We start from the raw sequence: 17,870 nt of genomic DNA, 5'->3' as shown, positions 1-17,870 counted from the left end.
AGCTCAGTCCAGGTGTAGAAGTCGTCTCCCTGGGCCCTGCCTCGGTGGAGTCGCTGGTAGGCAGTTGGACTAACAATCCAAAGGTCGTCAGTTCGAATCCCAGGATGCATGGAAGCTAAGGTGTAAAAAGAGGTTTGCAATTGCCTCAACAATCAAGCCGCCGGACACCTAGTTTCGAGTAGGAATCTCACAATCAAGAACGCCAAGGCAATGCTGTACACAGCTAAAAAAGTAGTAATCCAGCTGCGTGTAAAAGGCCAGTGTGTAAAAAAATTTTACACCCTGAAATATGCAGCCCATCAGTATGGGAAACCTACTTGACCGAAATGTCAAGTTCATATATGCGTTTATGCTTACAGCTTCACATCGGTCTGATGGCCGAGTGGGCTAAGGCGCTAGTCCTTACTGTTGGTGCTGGGTTTTGAATCCCGTCGGTTGCAACATTTTTTTTGTGTTTGCAAAAAATGTACATGCAGTGCGTAATATTAAGTGTTTATTTTGACGAAGGTGATGTGCACGATTTTACATGCGATTTTACCATCGGATTGTTTGCTGTGTAGAGCAAATAATTTGATTTTGAGTTAAAAATTTCAAATATCTAGCCTAACATTTGAAAAGGTCAAATGAAAACATAAAATGCTTTTTTGAAGGTCTCGGGACCAAAGAGCCTATGCCTGAAAATATTTTTATCAGATTCCTCGGAAAATTTTGCAAAACATATAAAAAAATGGTGATGCTATGTTTTTAATATTCCCACATGAAAATAAAAACTTTTTTTTTAAACACGCCGCGCGCAAAACGGGAAAATAATGAAAACGGCAAAAACGTCTTTTTTCACTATAACTGCGATAACTTGAAAATTTTAGCGATGACCTATACATGTTAGGGAACAAAAAATTGCATATTCCAATTACAAAAAAAATCGGTACCCTAACATGTATAGGGTGAACTTGAAATTTTCAAGTTATCATAGTTTTAGTGAAAAAGTCAAATTTTTCCCGATTGCGCCATATTCCCGTTTTTGCGCGTGGTGCGTCGAAAATCCCAGTTTTTATTTTCAAAAAATCGTATATTAGAATATTGAAAACATAACTTCATCTTTTTTGATAATCTATGTAAACATTGCCGCGGAATCAGGTAAAAATATTTTTAGACACACAGTAAAAAAAAATGTAAATTTGGAAGGTGTAATTTTTACCGATTTTCAAAAAAATTGACGTTTAGACCACTTTAAAAAAAAACAGTTTTAGTAAATGATTTTTGTATTTTTTAGGAGAGACATACCATTCTGCATTTTCGTCAGTCTTTTGGTTACATTTCCTCAAAAATTTATTTCCTCAAAAATTTTGAACGAAAAAAAATCGTGGCGTGTATTTTTGTTTCAGTGTATTATTTTTAGAAAGCCCGTCCAATTTCCTACAAGTTTGTCTTCGACCACTTTGTGATACGACGCAACGGCTTCGAGATACAGTAATTATTAAATTACAAAATACAAAAATATTTAAATACCTTACGCCCTCCTCAAAAGTTATTTTCGACTACTATTGGCTTCATATACACAAATTGGCTTATATAGGCCTAGGATAACATGTCTACACAAATTCATTGAAATCGGAGAGGGTCGGGTACAAAAGTACCAGAAAAATTTCTGATTTGAGCTGGAATTGCTCTGGAATAATATACGATGCCGAGAAGTGATAGGAGTACCGCAAGGAGTAGATTTCAACATTTTTTTTTAAATTTTTCAGTAGTTTAAAATTATGAATATATTGATAAATAGGACTAGCATAGCATAGCATTGGTGTTTACCCGTAGTTACTACCATTGACCAGGACCGCCAAAAAATGCTCCATGGACCACAGATGAGAAGTAGGAACCAATCATCACCACTTCACAACTCTCAAAGGTCCCTATCATACTGATCAGTCCCGACACCGGCCACGACCAGTGCACAATGGTCTAGATCGCAAAATTAAGTGGAAATAGATTTTCCATGTTTCCATGTAAAATTATTATTTAATCCCAAAATATGACCAAAAATCGATTATTCGACACTTTAGCTTAATTATGAGAGCAGATTTAGATGCAGAGGGCAAAATTACAAGTAAGAACATATATTTGGACAATTTTCGATTTTCGTTAGGGGGGTCCCATATGGGTTTCCTTTGAAAATTAGACTTTAAAAAAGAAGATATCTCGAGTTTAAAGAAAAATACCCCTGAGATTTTTTAGGGGTTGAAGTGCTGATCCAGCAGAGGAGATCCTTCTCTTTCAAATGCAACCTGATGCTAGAAATTTGGCTTGCACCTTTTCGAGATATTCAAGAGGCAGTATTTGTAGATGCTGCTCGGTTTGTTCTAGAGGTCGTATCGAGGTGCTCCGATTTGGATGAAACTTTCAGCGTTTGTTTGTCAATACATGAGATAAACTCATGCCAAATATGAGCCCTCTACGGCAAAGGGAAGTGGGGTAAAACTGGAATTGAAGTTTGAGCACGGACAAATTTCTGAAGCAAACTATCACTTGCGCCATCTACATTCAAGTTGTCGAAGTAGCATCGCGCGATTAAGCATAATTTCTCAAAATGTCTTATGCAATAATTAATTAAAACATTTAGCATTAGTATGGTGCTAGAAACATTTTTTTGGCATTAAGATTGTCTTTATGATTCTATGTAATTTATCATGGACTCTAAAGTTGCCGAAAAAATTATAGAAATGGTATTTTTAATATAAATTCATACGACCATTTCAAAAAATGCCCATGAGTTTGCTTCATCAGCTGGCTTTGTTTACGTTTTAAACCACGTGGCGCGAAGATTTTGACATAAGCGATCTCGCTTGCGCTGGGTTTCGCCAAGAAGAAGTAAAAGAAAACCTGCTTCACTTTTTGAAACCCCGTGTCATGTCCGTTCGTCCGTGGTTTGAGGTCCAAAAAATATAAAAATTCCTCAAATTGCTCGCATTTCCGTAAAACTTCATCAATTCCAACTCTCTTAGATGCATTCGAAAGGTCTTTGGAAGCAAAAGCTATGAGAAAAGTCAAACCAATCCAGAATGTGTGCTACATACATTCTGGATTGGTTTGACTTTTCTCATAGCTTTTGCAAATTACTGTTAAAAATGGATTTTTTCAAAACCTCAATAACCTTTTGCAACAGTCTCCTTCACCCTACTCCCATAGGTCAGTACAGTTTTACGATTTTTCTTTAACAATCATTTTCAACGTTAGTTTTTGCCCTGTAGGCCAACAAGACGGCACTTGATGGGCGCAATTTTTACATATTCGGAATCCTCGGGAAATTTCACGTAATTTTGAATAAGATTGGGAAAAATGCCATTTAGAATTAACAAAAATATTTTTTAGCATTTTGTCGCGTTAGGGGTACAACAGGTATTCGCCTAATTAATACAGCATTTGACGTATTCTGCCGTTTTACGGCGATATGATGTATACGCCATTTTGGACATTTTCAATTTTATTGTACAGTCTGATAAAGAATCTTAAAAGCTACCTCCTGACGAAAGAATTTTTCAAAAAACTGCTCTGGGGCGCATTTTATTAAGCAAACAAACAATGATGTATACGCCAATTTTACTCATCATGATGTATGTATACATTGAGAATTGATAGAAGTCAAATTCAATACTGTTTGAATGAATGTTGATTTGAGGTTTTGGGACCAAATCAATACTTGGTATTTTATTACATTATTTCGATTTATTTCTTAAGGGGACGTCCATTAGGCGTCATCCATAAAGTACGTCACGTGCTGAGGGAAGAGGGGGGTTTTGAACAAGCGTGACATTGTTTGTTAAAAGCATAGGGTAATCGTGACAAAGGGAGGTGGAGTAAATTTTGGCTGATTTCAATGTGACGTACTTAATGGATGACACCTTATTCACATCCACGCAGACACTTTTTTGAAAATTCTAGACTTACCCACCTACATTGCGAACAATTGTTCATGGGGAGCGTTCTTTTGTTACGTAACGCAGTAGGAAGGGAGGGGGGGGGGGGGGTCGGAGGCCGTGTTACGCTCCATACAAAATTTTTAAAATTTGTATGGAAATTTTGTTACGAGGGGGGGAAAGGGGGTCTAAAAGTCCGATCTCTTGCGTTACGTAATAAAAGAACGCTCCCATGCAAAAAATGTGTTTATGGAGCGTAGACAATCGCTAAGGGAGCATTCTTTTATTGAGCAATTCTCTACGAAATCGGTCTTTTTTCTTCAATTTTAATTTTTGTATTTTTTAATCCGACTGAAACTTTTTTGGTGCCTTCGGTATGCCCAAAGAAGCCATTTTGCATCATTAGTTTGTCCATATAATTTTCCATACAAATTTGGCAGCTGTCCATACAAAAATGATGTATGAAAATTCAAAAATCTGTATCTTTTGAAGGAATTTTTGATCGATTTGGTGTCTTCGGCAAAGTTGTAGGTATGGATACGGACTACACTGGAAAAATAATACACGGTAAAAAAATTTGGTGATTTTTTATTTAACTTTATCACTAAAACTTGATTTACAAAAAACACTATTTTAATTTTTTATTTTTGATATGTTTTAGAGGACATAAAATGCCAACTTTCCAGAAATTTCAGGTTGTGCAAAAAATCATTGACCGAGTTATGAATTTTTTAATCAATACTGATTTTTTCAAAAAATCGAAATTTTGGTCGTAAAAATTTTTCAACTTCATTTTTCGATGTAAAATCAAATTTGCAATCAAAAAGTACTTTAGTGAAATTTTGATAAAGTGCACCGTTTTCAAGTTATAGCCATATTTAAGTGACTTTTTGAAAATAGTCGCAGTTTTTATTTTTAAAATTAGTGCACATGTTTGCCCAGTTTTGAAAAAAATATTTTTGAAAAGCTGAGAAAATTCTCTATATTTTGCTTATTCGGACTTTGTTGATACGACCTTTAGTTGCTGAGATATTGCAATGCAAAGGTTTAAAAACAGGAAAATTGATGTTTTCTAAGTTTCACCCAAACAACCCACCATTTTCTATCGTCAATATCTCAGCAACTAATGGTCCGATTTTCAATGTTAATATATGAAACAATTGTGAAATTTTTCGATCTTTTCGAAAAAAATATTTTCAAAATTTTCAAATCAAGACTAACATTTTAAAAGGGCGTAATATTGAATGTTTGGCCTTTTTGAAATGTTAGTCTTGATTTGAAAATTTTGAAAATATTGTTTTCGAAAAGATCGGAAAATTTCACAAATGTTTCATACATTAACATTGAAAATCGGACCATTAGTTGCTAAGATATTGACGATAGAAAATGGTGGGTTGTTTGGGTGAGACTTAGAAATCATCAATTTTCCTGTTTTTAAACCTTTGCATTGCAATATCTCAGCAACTAAAGGTCGTATCAACAAAGTCCGAATAAGCAAAATATAGAGAATTTTCTCAGCTTTTCAAAAATATTTTTTTCAAAACTGGGCAAACATGTGCACTATTTTAAAAAAATGAAAAACTGCGACTATTTTCAAAAAAGTCACTTAAATATGGCTATAACTTGAAAACGGTGCACTTTATCAAAATTTGACTAAAGTACTTTTTGATTGCAAATTTGATTTTACATCGAAAAATGAAGTTGAAAATTTTACGACCAAAATTTCGATTTTTGAAAAATCAGTATTGATTAAAAAATTCATAACTCGATCAATGATTTTTTGCACAACCTGGAAATTTCTGAAAAGTTGGCATTTTATGTCCTCTAAAACATATCAAAAAATAAAAAAAATTAAAAATAGTGTTTTTGTGTAAATCAAGTTTTAGTGACAAAAAGTTAAATAAAAATCACCAAATTTTACCGTATTATTTTTTCTAGTGTAGTCCGTATCCATACCTACAACTTTGCCGAAGACACCAATTCGATCAAAAAATTCCTTCAAAAGATACAGATTTTTGAATTTTCATACATCATTTTTGTATGGACAGCTGCCAAATTTGTATGGAAAATTATATGGACAAACTAATGATGCAAAATGGCTTCTTTGGGCATACCGAAGGCACCAAAAAAGTTTCAGTCGGATTAAAAAATACAAAAAAAATCGAATGACCGAAATCCTAGAGAACTGCTCTATTACGTAACGCAAAAATCTGATTTTTAGACCCCTCCCCCTCCCTCGTAACAAAATTTCCATACAAATTTTAAAAATTGTGTATAGAGCGTAACACGGCCTCCGATCCCCCTCCCCCCAACTGCGTTACGTAATAAAAGAACACTCCCTAATACCCTCCCCCTTAAAGTATCCACGTGGACAATGCATTAAGGGATTCGCTCAGCTGTCAAAATATCTGGCACAAATAATATAGCCTGCTTGATCGAGCAATGTATACATACATCATTGGGGAGGAAAAGTAGTGATTTTTTATTGCTATTTTTTCGGCCAAATGATGTTTGTGGTTTAAAATCGTAGAGAATAGAAAAAAACAAGAAATTTTGTAGGGACCACATTTTCATTGTACTTTTTAACAGTTTCTACAGAGTAGACCTTAAATTAGTCATTTTAAATTGAAAAAATGAACAAAAACAGAAAATTGTGTCTACAGCATAATCACCTCAATGGCGTATACATCATATCGCCGTAAAACGGCAGTATTGATCATAGGGTCAACTAAATCTAACTTTTTTTTTACTTTTTGCGTTTCTCTTTGTTTCCTCGTCCGTGTCTGTCGCGGGTGGCGATGAACGGCCATGATCGATGACGATCAACTTTTTCAAAACTTTTTTTTTGCAAAATAGATTTGAAAAGTACATGGAATTTCTCTCAAAATGACATGTTCAAAAAAATTACAGTCGAGTAACGGAAATCGGAAGAGTTTATAAAACTTTTTTGATGTTTTTTTTCGATAAAAAATACGTTTTTTTCGGAATACTGAGTACGCCATTAAATAGGGCGTCTAATTTTACATAAAAGTCTCTTTGAAACTAAATTTCTACCTCTTCACCGTTTCAGGCTGCAAATTATTGAAAAACACCTCTTTTTTCGCATGTTCAAAAATGAAAGTGGTCGTACCGCCCCTCCGTCACCAGATATCAAAAAACGGACCTCGGAATCGTGATCTGCGACTAAAGTTACCCGTTAGGACTAAGTTTCACGCAAATCGAAGAGGGGTCGGGGCAACTTTTCCCGATTTCGTCTGAGTTGGTAGGGAATTACTTTAATTTTACACTAAGTAATCAGTAAACTTTATATTTAATAAGTCAAAGATGCCTATTTGAGGTTGGGACACTGAAGTTATGGTGAATTATAAACAAATAACCTTTTGTATGTTGATGTTTTGAAAAGTGTACATGCTTTTTTGTCGTTTTGAAAAGTATTTGCTATGGAACTTTTTGTAATAGAACTTTTTATTAAAATGAAGGGATCGGAGCAACTATTTCCGATTTCGTGAGAGCTGGCAGAGAATGACCCAAAGATGTATTTTTTTTTTAAATAACATTATAAGAATCAAATTACAAGCTTTGCAGCAATTGTAGTTCGCTTGAACTTCTTTTTGCTGGTGGTTGACGTAATCGTTGACGTGGTAGTTTTCCTCTTCCGAAGTCTCTTGCGGGTTGTGACCGTAGTCGTCTTCTTTCGCCGTTTCGAACCTTGAAGATGGTCACCCCCGTTCCCGTTGTCAGTATTGGCAGGCTTTTGGCCGGAAATTTCCGGCATTTGACTGTCTGTGAATCTGTCAATCGGTAGAGCCTGCGGGACTCTGACATTGGGAAGTGAAAAGAAGTTGCGGAGGCCCAAGTCAGATGACTCATTGCTCAACGGCTTCACTGGATGCCTACTCTGGAACAGAGGCATCTTATTCGAGTTGGAGGCAGTGGGAAGATGAGCAATGGTTATAATTCCGGGATCGGAGGTTTTGTTTGCATCTGGTGCCTCAACAACTGTTATATTACAACGATCACAATGAGGTATTGGATAAATGCCCAAATCGTTATAATTTGACTCGTATGTCGGTGAAAGTTCATCCAAGGTGAAATTGTTGAATATCAGAGTTTCATTTTGTTCGAAATCCATAGTCTGGGAAACTTGCTCCGTTGGAATCTCGCGCATATGTGTAAGATTTAAAGCTGGTTTTATTGTTTTGAGGCATTCTAATCCAATCTGGAAAGAAATAAAAAAGCAGGTTTAGAAAAAACTGAAAACACAATACTAGACATAACTTACCAAATAACAACTGGTGAAAATCAACAGCAAAAGTAGAATTCTACAACGCATGCTGAAGGACACAGAACACCAGACGGGATTGATGATTTGACCTGGGATTTTATAAGGCCAAAGTTACAATTAAAAAGGCATTAAAAAGTCATTGGAATATTATACAAATCATCACATTTAATTCAGCCGTTGAAAAAAATGTATCATGGCGATGAAAAAATTGTAACAACAGTCATAGTTTTTATGTAAGACAATCGAAATTGATATAAAAATTGAAACTATTTTTTTCACAGCATCAAAAAGAGATCGGGACAACTTTATCCAATTTCGTGTAGATTTGCAGAGTTTTACTAAAAACAAAAAAAAATAATTCTGTTTTTTTTTATGTTTGTGCTGTCAAGATGGCACTTGTCGCACGTCGCATTTTGACGTTCCGAAAAGAACGCGTTTTAATGTTTGGCCTCAACAAAAAAAAGTATACAATAGCAAACACGTTTTGTTTGGTTGACCATTCTGTGCATCGTACCGAAGTTTGGATTAATTTGGTTGCCATAGTCTCGAGTTATAATTACACATGTTTGCAATAGTCGGGCATATACGTGTGTCAAACGCGATCTGACCTGAATTCCCTTTGGCAAGTTGACGCACAACGAGAAACTTCTTTCTCATTAAGGTGGGCCTCATTTGCCCGCCCGAGGGAAAAAATCTGAACTTTTTTTCTTCCACTCGCAAAAACACTGCAATTTTTTCGAAAACCGCATTCCAAACATATAAGTCGGTGTAGCCAACATTCTAACGAAGACAATGATGTATAGCAATATATACGTTTTATATAAACTATTTGATTCTAGTACAAAATAAATGAAATTTTTAGAAAAATCGTCCATCAAAACTGGTCGCGACGACGACGACGACGACCAACCAAGCAGACACACACGGACACGGGTGGAAAGAGAGAACGAAAAATAACGGCAAAATTCGAATGATGTGCAATGCTGGCGAAAACAAAAGTTTCGGGATTATTATTTTACTGAGAATTATAAAGAGAATATTGGTAGAACCGACTTCTGAATAAACCGACCACATTGGAATCGGTTCCAGGGTCCCAGGGAATCCGGATCATGGTCAAATGGGAGATGGATTGCAAAAATAGTTGTGCTTGAAAGTGAAGAAAAACAAGCTCAATTTTGAAAAAGAATAATCATGGCATAATTCAGAATGGTGTTTCACTATATTGGCCACTTTGTAATCGATTCCTGGTGTCCCCAGGTAATCCGGATCATGACCAAAAGGAAGAATTTTGAAATATTTCTGCTTGCAAAATGGAGATAAACAATCTCAAATTTGAAAAAGAATAATCATGGCATTGGCCAGAAAGACGATTGTCCGTATTGACCACTTTGTAATCGATTCCGGGTTTCCCGGATAATCCGGATCATGGTCAAAAGGAGATTCATTTCAAAAATAGTTGTACTTGAAAAATGGAGATAATAAATCTCAATTTCGGAAAAATAATTGTGACATTTTTTAGAATAGTGTTTGTCCGTATTGGCCATTTTGGCATCAATTCCAGGTGTCCCCGGGGAATCCGGAACATGGTAAAAAGGGAAAACTTGTCCCGAGCAGACGGAAATAACTTGGGAAGGTCAGTTATTGATATTGTGAGAAGATCGAAATATGTTATTGGGATGATCGGATTAGTTGTTAAAATAACAAAAATCAATAACAAAGATTTGTTCGAAGAATAACTTAAACTGTTATTATGTTGTTATTGCAATAACAAACCAATAACACAGAAGGAATCATGAAGGAATAACAAGATTTGTTATTTTGTGCGGAGAGGTGGAGCAGCATAATAACAAAAATGTTATTGAACTGGTATGTCTCCATAACAAAAAAGTTATTGTTTTGGTTTATTTGTAATTTGCAAATAAACCTGCAGTTGCCATAACTCCTCTGTACTAGTCAGGGCTGCAGAGTCAGGTACCTCCAAGCGACTTTGAATCCATACTTTGAAGACAACTCCGACTCTGGATGCAGGATATGACGTCAACGACGACTTTAGCTCTCCAAAATACCCGACTTCACAGATTCCGATTCCAAGTAAAAGTTGCTGAAAATTAGATGAATCCGATGCAGTCTCCGAGGTCACACTCCAGCTCGAACTTCAACGTCAGCTCCGACTTCCTGGCTCTGTGAAAATAATAACAGTTTTTGTTATTCACACTTCAAAATTCCCAATAAATAAATCAATTCCGTTAGGGAATATAACAAAATAAAAAAACAAGAACTCTCAAAAGTTAATTTATCGGATTAATTTTAGCTTGAAACCCCATTTCATGACCAAAATAATGATCCCGACGAAATTGGTAAAAATTATCCCATAGTTCTAGCCAATTTTAGCAAAGTCCCTTAGGGGGTATATCAAATAATTAAAAAAATCAACTTTCAAAATTTCAACTTTTTAGAATAATTTTAGCTTAAGGACCCCATTTCATGGCCAAAATAATGACCCTGACGAAATTGGTCAAAATTATCCCATAGTTCTAGCCAATTTTAACAAAGTCCCTTAGGGGGTATATCAAATAATTAAAAAAATCAACTTTCAAAATTTCAACTTTTTAGAATAATTTTAGCTTAAGGACCCCATTTCATGGCCAAAATAATGACCTCGACGAATTTGGTCAAAATTATCCCATAGTTCTAGCCAATTTTAACAAAGTCCCTTAGGGGGTATATCAAATAATTAAAAAAATCAACTTTCAAAATTTCAACTTTTTAGAATAATTTTAGCTTAAGGACCCCATTTCATGACCAAAATAATGACCTCGACGAATTTGGTCAAAATTATCCCATAGTTCTAGCCAATTTTAACAAAGTCCCTTAGGGGGTATATCAAATAATTAAAAAAATCAACTTTCAAAATTTCAACTTTTTAGAATAATTTTAGCTTAAGGACCCCATTTTATGGCCAAAATAATGACCCCGACGAAATTGGTCAAAATTATCCCATAGTTCTAACCATTTTAAACAAAGTCCTTTAGGGGGTATATCAAATAATTAAAAAAATCAACTTTCAAAATTTCAACTTTTTAGAATAATTTTAGCTTAAGGACCCCATTTCATGACCAAAATAATGATCCCGACGAAATTGGTAAAAATTATCCCATAGTTCTAGCCAATTTTAGCAAAGTCCCTTAGGGGGTATATCAAATAATTAAAAAAAATCAACTTTCAAAATTTCAACTTTTTAGAATAATTTTAGCTTAAGGACCCCATTTCATGACCAAAATAATGACCCTGATGAAATTGGTCAAAATTATCCCATAGTTCTAGCCAATTTTAGCAATGTCCCTTAGGGGGTATATCAAATAATTTAAAAATTCAACTTCCAAAATTTCAACTTTTTAGAATAATTTTAGCTTAAGGACCCCATTTCAAAAGCTTGACCCCATCGGGGTCAAAATATTGACCCCGACGAAATTAGACAAAATTATCCCAAAGATCTAAACATATTTAACAAAGAAAAAATAATAACAGATTGTGTTATGGACACTTAGAAACTTTTCCATTTGTGCGATTTGTGGTAATTTTATTTCTAAGTCAGTATACCGAACGAATAACAAATTTTGTTATTAGGAGAGTTTTTGAAATGTATAACATTTCCTCTTATTGGCGTGTTATTAAACATTTTCAATATAATATCACTTCAATACCAAATTTTGTTATTTTATCAGAAACTGTTATTATTTTTTCTTCTTGAAGTTGAACTTCAGGTTAAAATAATAACACTTTTTGTTATTTTAACAGGATTTGTTATTGAAATATTATCAATTTTGTTATTACCGTCTGCCCGGGGTTTCTAAATTAGTTGTGCTTGAAAAATGGCGGAAAACAATATCAATTTCGGAAAAGAATAATTGTGGCATTTTTCAGAGTAGTGTTTGTCCGTATTGGCCATTTTGGCATCGATTCCATGTGTCCCCGGGGAATCCGGAACGTGGTAAAAAGGGAAAACTTGCTTCTAAATTAGTTGTGCTTGAAAAATGGCGGAAAACAATATCAATTTCGGAAAAGAATAATTGTGACATTTTTTAGAATAGTGTTCGTCCGTATTTTCCATTTTGGCATCGATTCCATGTGTCCCGGGGAATCCGGAACACCATCAAAAGGAAAAACGTTTTGCAAAAATAGTTGTGCTTGAAAAATGTAGAAAAACAATCTAAATTTTAAAGAGAATATGATGGCATTTTTCAGATTGGTGTTTGTCCGTATTGGCCACTTTGGAATCGATTCCATGTGTCCCCGTGGAATCCGGATCATGGTCAAATGGGAGATTGATTGCAAAAATAGTTGTGCTTGAAAATGGAGCTAAACAAACTCAATTTTGAAAAAGAATAATCATGGCATAATTCAGAATGGTGTTTGACTATATTGGCCACTTTGTAATCGATTCCTGGTGTCCCGGGTAATCCGGATCATGACCAAAAGGAAGAATTTTTGAAATATTTCTGCTTGCAAAATGGAGATAAACAATCTCAATTATGAAAAAGAACAAACATGGCATTGGCCAGAAAGACGATTGTCCGTATTGGCCACTTTGGAATCGATTCCATGTGTCCCCGGGAATCCGGAACATGGTCAGAATAGTGTTTGACCGTATTGGCCATTTTGGCATCGATTCCATGTGTCCCCGGGTAATCCGGATCATGACCAAAAGGAAGAATTTTGAAATATTTCTGCTCGCAAAATGGAGATAAACAATCGCAATTTTGAAATAGAATAAACATGGCATTGGCCAGAAAGACGATTGTCCGTATTGGCATCGATTCCATGTGTCCCCGGGGAATCCGTCAAATAAGAGATTCATTTCAAAAATAGTTGTATTTGAAAAATGGAGATAAAAGATCTCAATTTCGGAAAAGACTAATGTGCCGTATTGGCCACTTTGGAATCGGTCCCAGTTTTCCTGAGAAATTTGAATCATGTTCAAACGTGAGATTTTTACGAAAATAGGCGTGCCTACAAATCAGCATTATTTTTAAAAGGATTATAGAGGATTTTATCAGAATGGTGTATCAGGCACATTGAATATAATAATATATTTTCAGTGCAACTTTTACATCACAAATCATTTATTGTAAAGAATATAAAGCCCTTTGTGATTTTTAACCAGGTGAATATTTTAAAATAATTTCCTTTTTCTAAAGTAATATTTAAAAAAATGGACGCACTTCCAAATGAACTTCAACCATTCTGCGTTATAATTCAAATATATGTTATCATATGATACATCTTGCATCATCATGATCCAGATTTCCAAGGGACACCTGGTACCAATTGCAAAGTAGCCAATATGGACAAACTCCATTCTGAAAATGCATCAATAATCCTTTGAGAAACTAATTTAGCGCCAATAATCTGCCAATTGCAAGCAGAACTATTTTCGCATAAAAATCTCCCATTTGCCCACTATCTTAAAAATGCCATCATATTCTCTTCAAAATTTAGATTGTTTCAAACACAACTGAGCAATTCTTTGAGATTTCGGTCATTCAATTTTTTTGTATTTTTAATCCGACTGAAACTTTTTTGGTGCCTTCGGATGCCCAAAGAAGCCATTTTGCATCATTAGTTTGTCTATATAATTTTCCATACAAATTTGGCAGCTATCCATACAAAAGTGGGTCTCGTGGCGCAGGGTAGCGGCTTCGGCTGCCGATCCCGATGATGCTATGAGACGCGGGTTCGATTCCCGCCTTATCCACTGAGCTTCTATCGGATGGTGAAGTAAAACGTCGGTCCCGGTTTCTCCTGTCTCGTCAGAGGCGCTGGAGCAGAAATCCCACGTTAGAGGAAGGCCATGCCCCGGGGGGCGTAGTGCCAATAGTTTCGTTTTTTCCATACAAAAATGATATATGAAAATTCAAAAATCTGTACCTTTTGAAGTAATTTTTGATCGATTTGGTGTCTTCGGCGAAGTTGCAGGTTATTATACATGGTAAAAACTGTTTTAGTGGTTTTTAATTTTACTTTTGTCACTAAAACTTGATTCGCAAAAAAACTTTTTATTTTTTTAATTTTATGATATGTTGCCCACTTTTCAGAAATTTCCAGTATGGGCAAACAATCTTTGACCAACTTATGAATTTTTGAATCAACACTTTTTTTCCAAAAAATCGAAATATTGGTTGCAAAATATTTCTAACTTCATTTTTTGATGTGAAATTGAATTTGCAATCCAAAAGTAGTTTAGTGAAATTTTGATAATGAGGACATTTTTCAAGTTATAGCCATTTTTAAGTAACTTTTTTGAAAATAGTCGCAGTTATTCATGTTTATAAATTGGTGCCCATTTTGCCCACTTCTGAAAAAAATATTTTTGAAAAGTCGAGAAAATTATCTATATTTTGCTTTTTTGAACTTTGTTGATACGACCGTTAGTTGCTGAGATATTGTCAGGCTAAGATTTATAAACAGGAAAATTGATGTTTTCTAAGTCTCACTCAAACAACCCACAATTTTATAATGTCGATATCTCATCAACGAATGGTCCGATTTGCAATGTTAAAACATGAAACATTCGTGAAATTTTCCAATTTTTAGAAAACAATATTTTCAATTTTTGCCTTCCTCACCTTACTGAGGAAAGGCTATAAAATCACTCGAAAAATGAACTTCTTAATTCGACCTCGTAGACCCACCTTCACGTATACCTATCGACTCAGAATCATGTTCTGAGCAAATGTCTGTGTGGATGTGTGTAGGTGGGTGGACAAAAAATTGTCACTCGATTATCTCCGGACTGGATGAACGGATTTTGACCGTATCAGCCTCATTCGATCCGTCTTGGGGTCCCATAGGTCTCTATTTATAACCAGCAAGTTTAGTTAAGTACTTCAAAAGTTATGCTAAAAAACGATTTTGGCGTATGTCCGGAAGATTGTAAAAAGGATGGTTTTTGCAAGAAACCCTATCATGTTATACATTTTCAGAAAGGTATTAAAAAGACCTTTAAAATGAGCCCAAAACATTGAAGATGTGACAACACTATCAAAAGTTATTAGCACTTAAGTGTTATTTATACACTTTTCAAAGGCCGGATCTCAGATATTTCAATGAAAATGATGTCCGGGTCCATCATGCGACCCATCGTTAGTTAGATAATCGAAAGACCTTTCAAATGAGCCTAAAACATCAAGGATCTGACAACCCTATCAAAAGTTATTGGCACTTAAGCGTTATTTATATACTTTTCGAAGGCCGGATCTCAGATATTGTGATAGAAATATTGTCTGAATCTTCCATGTGAACTATCGTTGGATAGGTATTTTTTTTATCAGACCTTGCCGATGAACCAGAAAAATTGAAGGTCTGCGAACCCTATCAAATGAAATGAGTAATAAAGTTGATTTGTTAAACATTTTAAGGGAATGTTGCTATTTTTACTGAATGTATTGACTTTATGAATGTGAGGAAGGCACCAACCACCTAAAGGTGAATTAAGTAACGTTTTTTAATCAAGACTAACATTTTAAAAGGGCCAAAAATTCAATATAACGTAAGAAACGGGAAAACATGGATACTAATTTTAAAAAAATGAACAACTCTGACTATTTTCAAAACAGTTACTTCAAAATTACTATAACTTGAAAACGGTGCACTTTATCAAAATTACACTAAAGTACTTTTTGATTGCAATTTCAATTTTTCATCGAAAAATGAATTTTGATATTTCGATTTATTGAAAAAATCAGTATTGATTCAAAAATTCATAAGTTGGTCAAAGATTGTTTGCCCATACTGGAAATTTCTGAAAAGTGGGCAACATATCATAAAATTAAAAAAAAATAAAAAAGTTTTTTTTTGCGAATCAAGTTTTAGTGACAAAAAGTAAAATTAAAAACCACTAAAACAGTTTTTTACCATGTATAATTTTTTTCAGTACATTCCTTATCGATACCTGCAACTTCGCCGAAGACACCAAATCGATCAAAAAATTACTTCAAAAGGTACAGATTTTTGAATTTTCATATATCATTTTTGTATGGATAGCTGCCAAATTTGTATGGAAAATTATATAGACAAACTAATGATGCAAAATGGCTTCTTTGGGCATCCGAAGGCACCAAAAAAGTTTCAGTCGGATTAAAAATACAAAAAAATTGAATGACCGAAATCTCAAAGAATTGCTCAGTTGTGTTTGAAACAATCTAAATTTTGAAGAGAATATGATGGCATTTTTAAGATAGTGGGCAAATGGGAGATTTTTATGCGAAAATAGTTCTGCTTGCAATTGGCAGATTATTGGCGCTAAATTAGTTTCTCAAAGGATTATTGATGCATTTTCAGAATGGAGTTTGTCCATATTGGCTACTTTGCAATTGGTACCAGGTGTCCTTGGAAATCTGGATCATGATGATGCAAGATGTATCATATGATAACATATATTTGAATTATAACGCAGAATGGTTGAAGTTCATTTGGAAGTGCGTCCATTTTTTTAAATATTACTTTAGAAAAAGGAAATTATTTTAAAATATTCACCTGGTTAAAAATCACAAAGGGCTTTATATTCTTTACAATAAATGATTTGTGATGTAAAAGTTGCACTGAAAATATATTATTATATTCAATGTGCCTGATACACCATTCTGATAAAATCCTCTATAATCCTTTTAAAAATAATGCTGATTTGTAGGCACGCCTATTTTCGTAAAAAATCTCACGTTTGAACATGATTCAAATTTCTCAGGAAAACTGGGACCGATTCCAAAGTGGCCAATACGGCACATTAGTCTTTTCCGAAATTGAGATCTTTTATCTCCATTTTTCAAATACAACTATTTTTGAAATGAATCTCTTATTTGACGGATTCCCCGGGGACACATGGAATCGATGCCAATACGGACAATCGTCTTTCTGGCCAATGCCATGTTTATTCTATTTCAAAATTGCGATTGTTTATCTCCATTTTGCGAGCAGAAATATTTCAAAAATTCTTCCTTTTGGTCATGATCCGGATTACCCGGGGACACCAGGAATCGATTACAAAGTGGCCAATATAGTCAAACACCATTCTGAATTATGCCATGATTATTCTTTTTCAAAATTGAGTTTGTTTAGCTCCATTTTCAAGCACAACTATTTTTGCAATCAATCTCCCATTTGACCATGATCCGGATTCCACGGGGACACATGGAATCGATTCCAAAGTGGCCAATACGGACAAACACCAATCTGAAAATGCCATCATATTCTCTTTAAAATTTAGATTGTTTTTCTACATTTTTCAAGCACAACTATTTTTGCAAAACGTTTTCCTTTTGATGGTGTTCCGGATTCCCCGGGACACATGGAATCGATGCCAAAATGGAAAATACGGACGAACACTATTCTAAAAAATGTCACAATTATTCTTTTCCGAAATTGATATTGTTTTCCGCCATTTTTCAAGCACAACTAATTTAGAAGCAAGTTTTCCCTTTTTACCACGTTCCGGATTCCCCGGGGACACATGGAATCGATGCCAAAATGGCCAATACGGACAAACACTACTCTGAAAAATGCCACAATTATTCTTTTCCGAAATTGATATTGTTTTCCGCCATTTTTCAAGCACAACTAATTTAGAAACAAGTTTTCCCTTTTTACCATGTTCCGGATTCCCCGGGGACACCTGGAAT

At 34.8% G+C, this 17,870-nt stretch overlaps 1 protein-coding gene across 1 annotated transcript; it reads right to left on the bottom strand.

Moving 5' to 3' along the window:
• Positions 1–7,412: 7,412 nt before the first annotated feature.
• On the bottom strand, positions 7,413–8,253 carry LOC119765368. Its single transcript, XM_038249102.1, has 2 exons — positions 8,194–8,253; positions 7,413–8,130 (listed from the first exon to the last, which is right to left on the bottom strand). The coding sequence occupies exons 1-2, from the start codon at positions 8,242–8,244 to the stop codon at positions 7,477–7,479; spliced, it is 705 nt and encodes a 234-aa protein (XP_038105030.1). The 5' UTR covers positions 8,245–8,253; the 3' UTR covers positions 7,413–7,476.
• Positions 8,254–17,870: the final 9,617 nt, after the last annotated feature.

Source organism: Culex quinquefasciatus, chromosome 1 (genome assembly GCF_015732765.1).
Source record: "Culex quinquefasciatus strain JHB chromosome 1, VPISU_Cqui_1.0_pri_paternal, whole genome shotgun sequence".
NCBI classification, from domain to species: Eukaryota; Metazoa; Arthropoda; class Insecta; order Diptera; family Culicidae; genus Culex; species Culex quinquefasciatus.
This window is presented reverse-complemented; position numbering and strand designations above follow the sequence as displayed.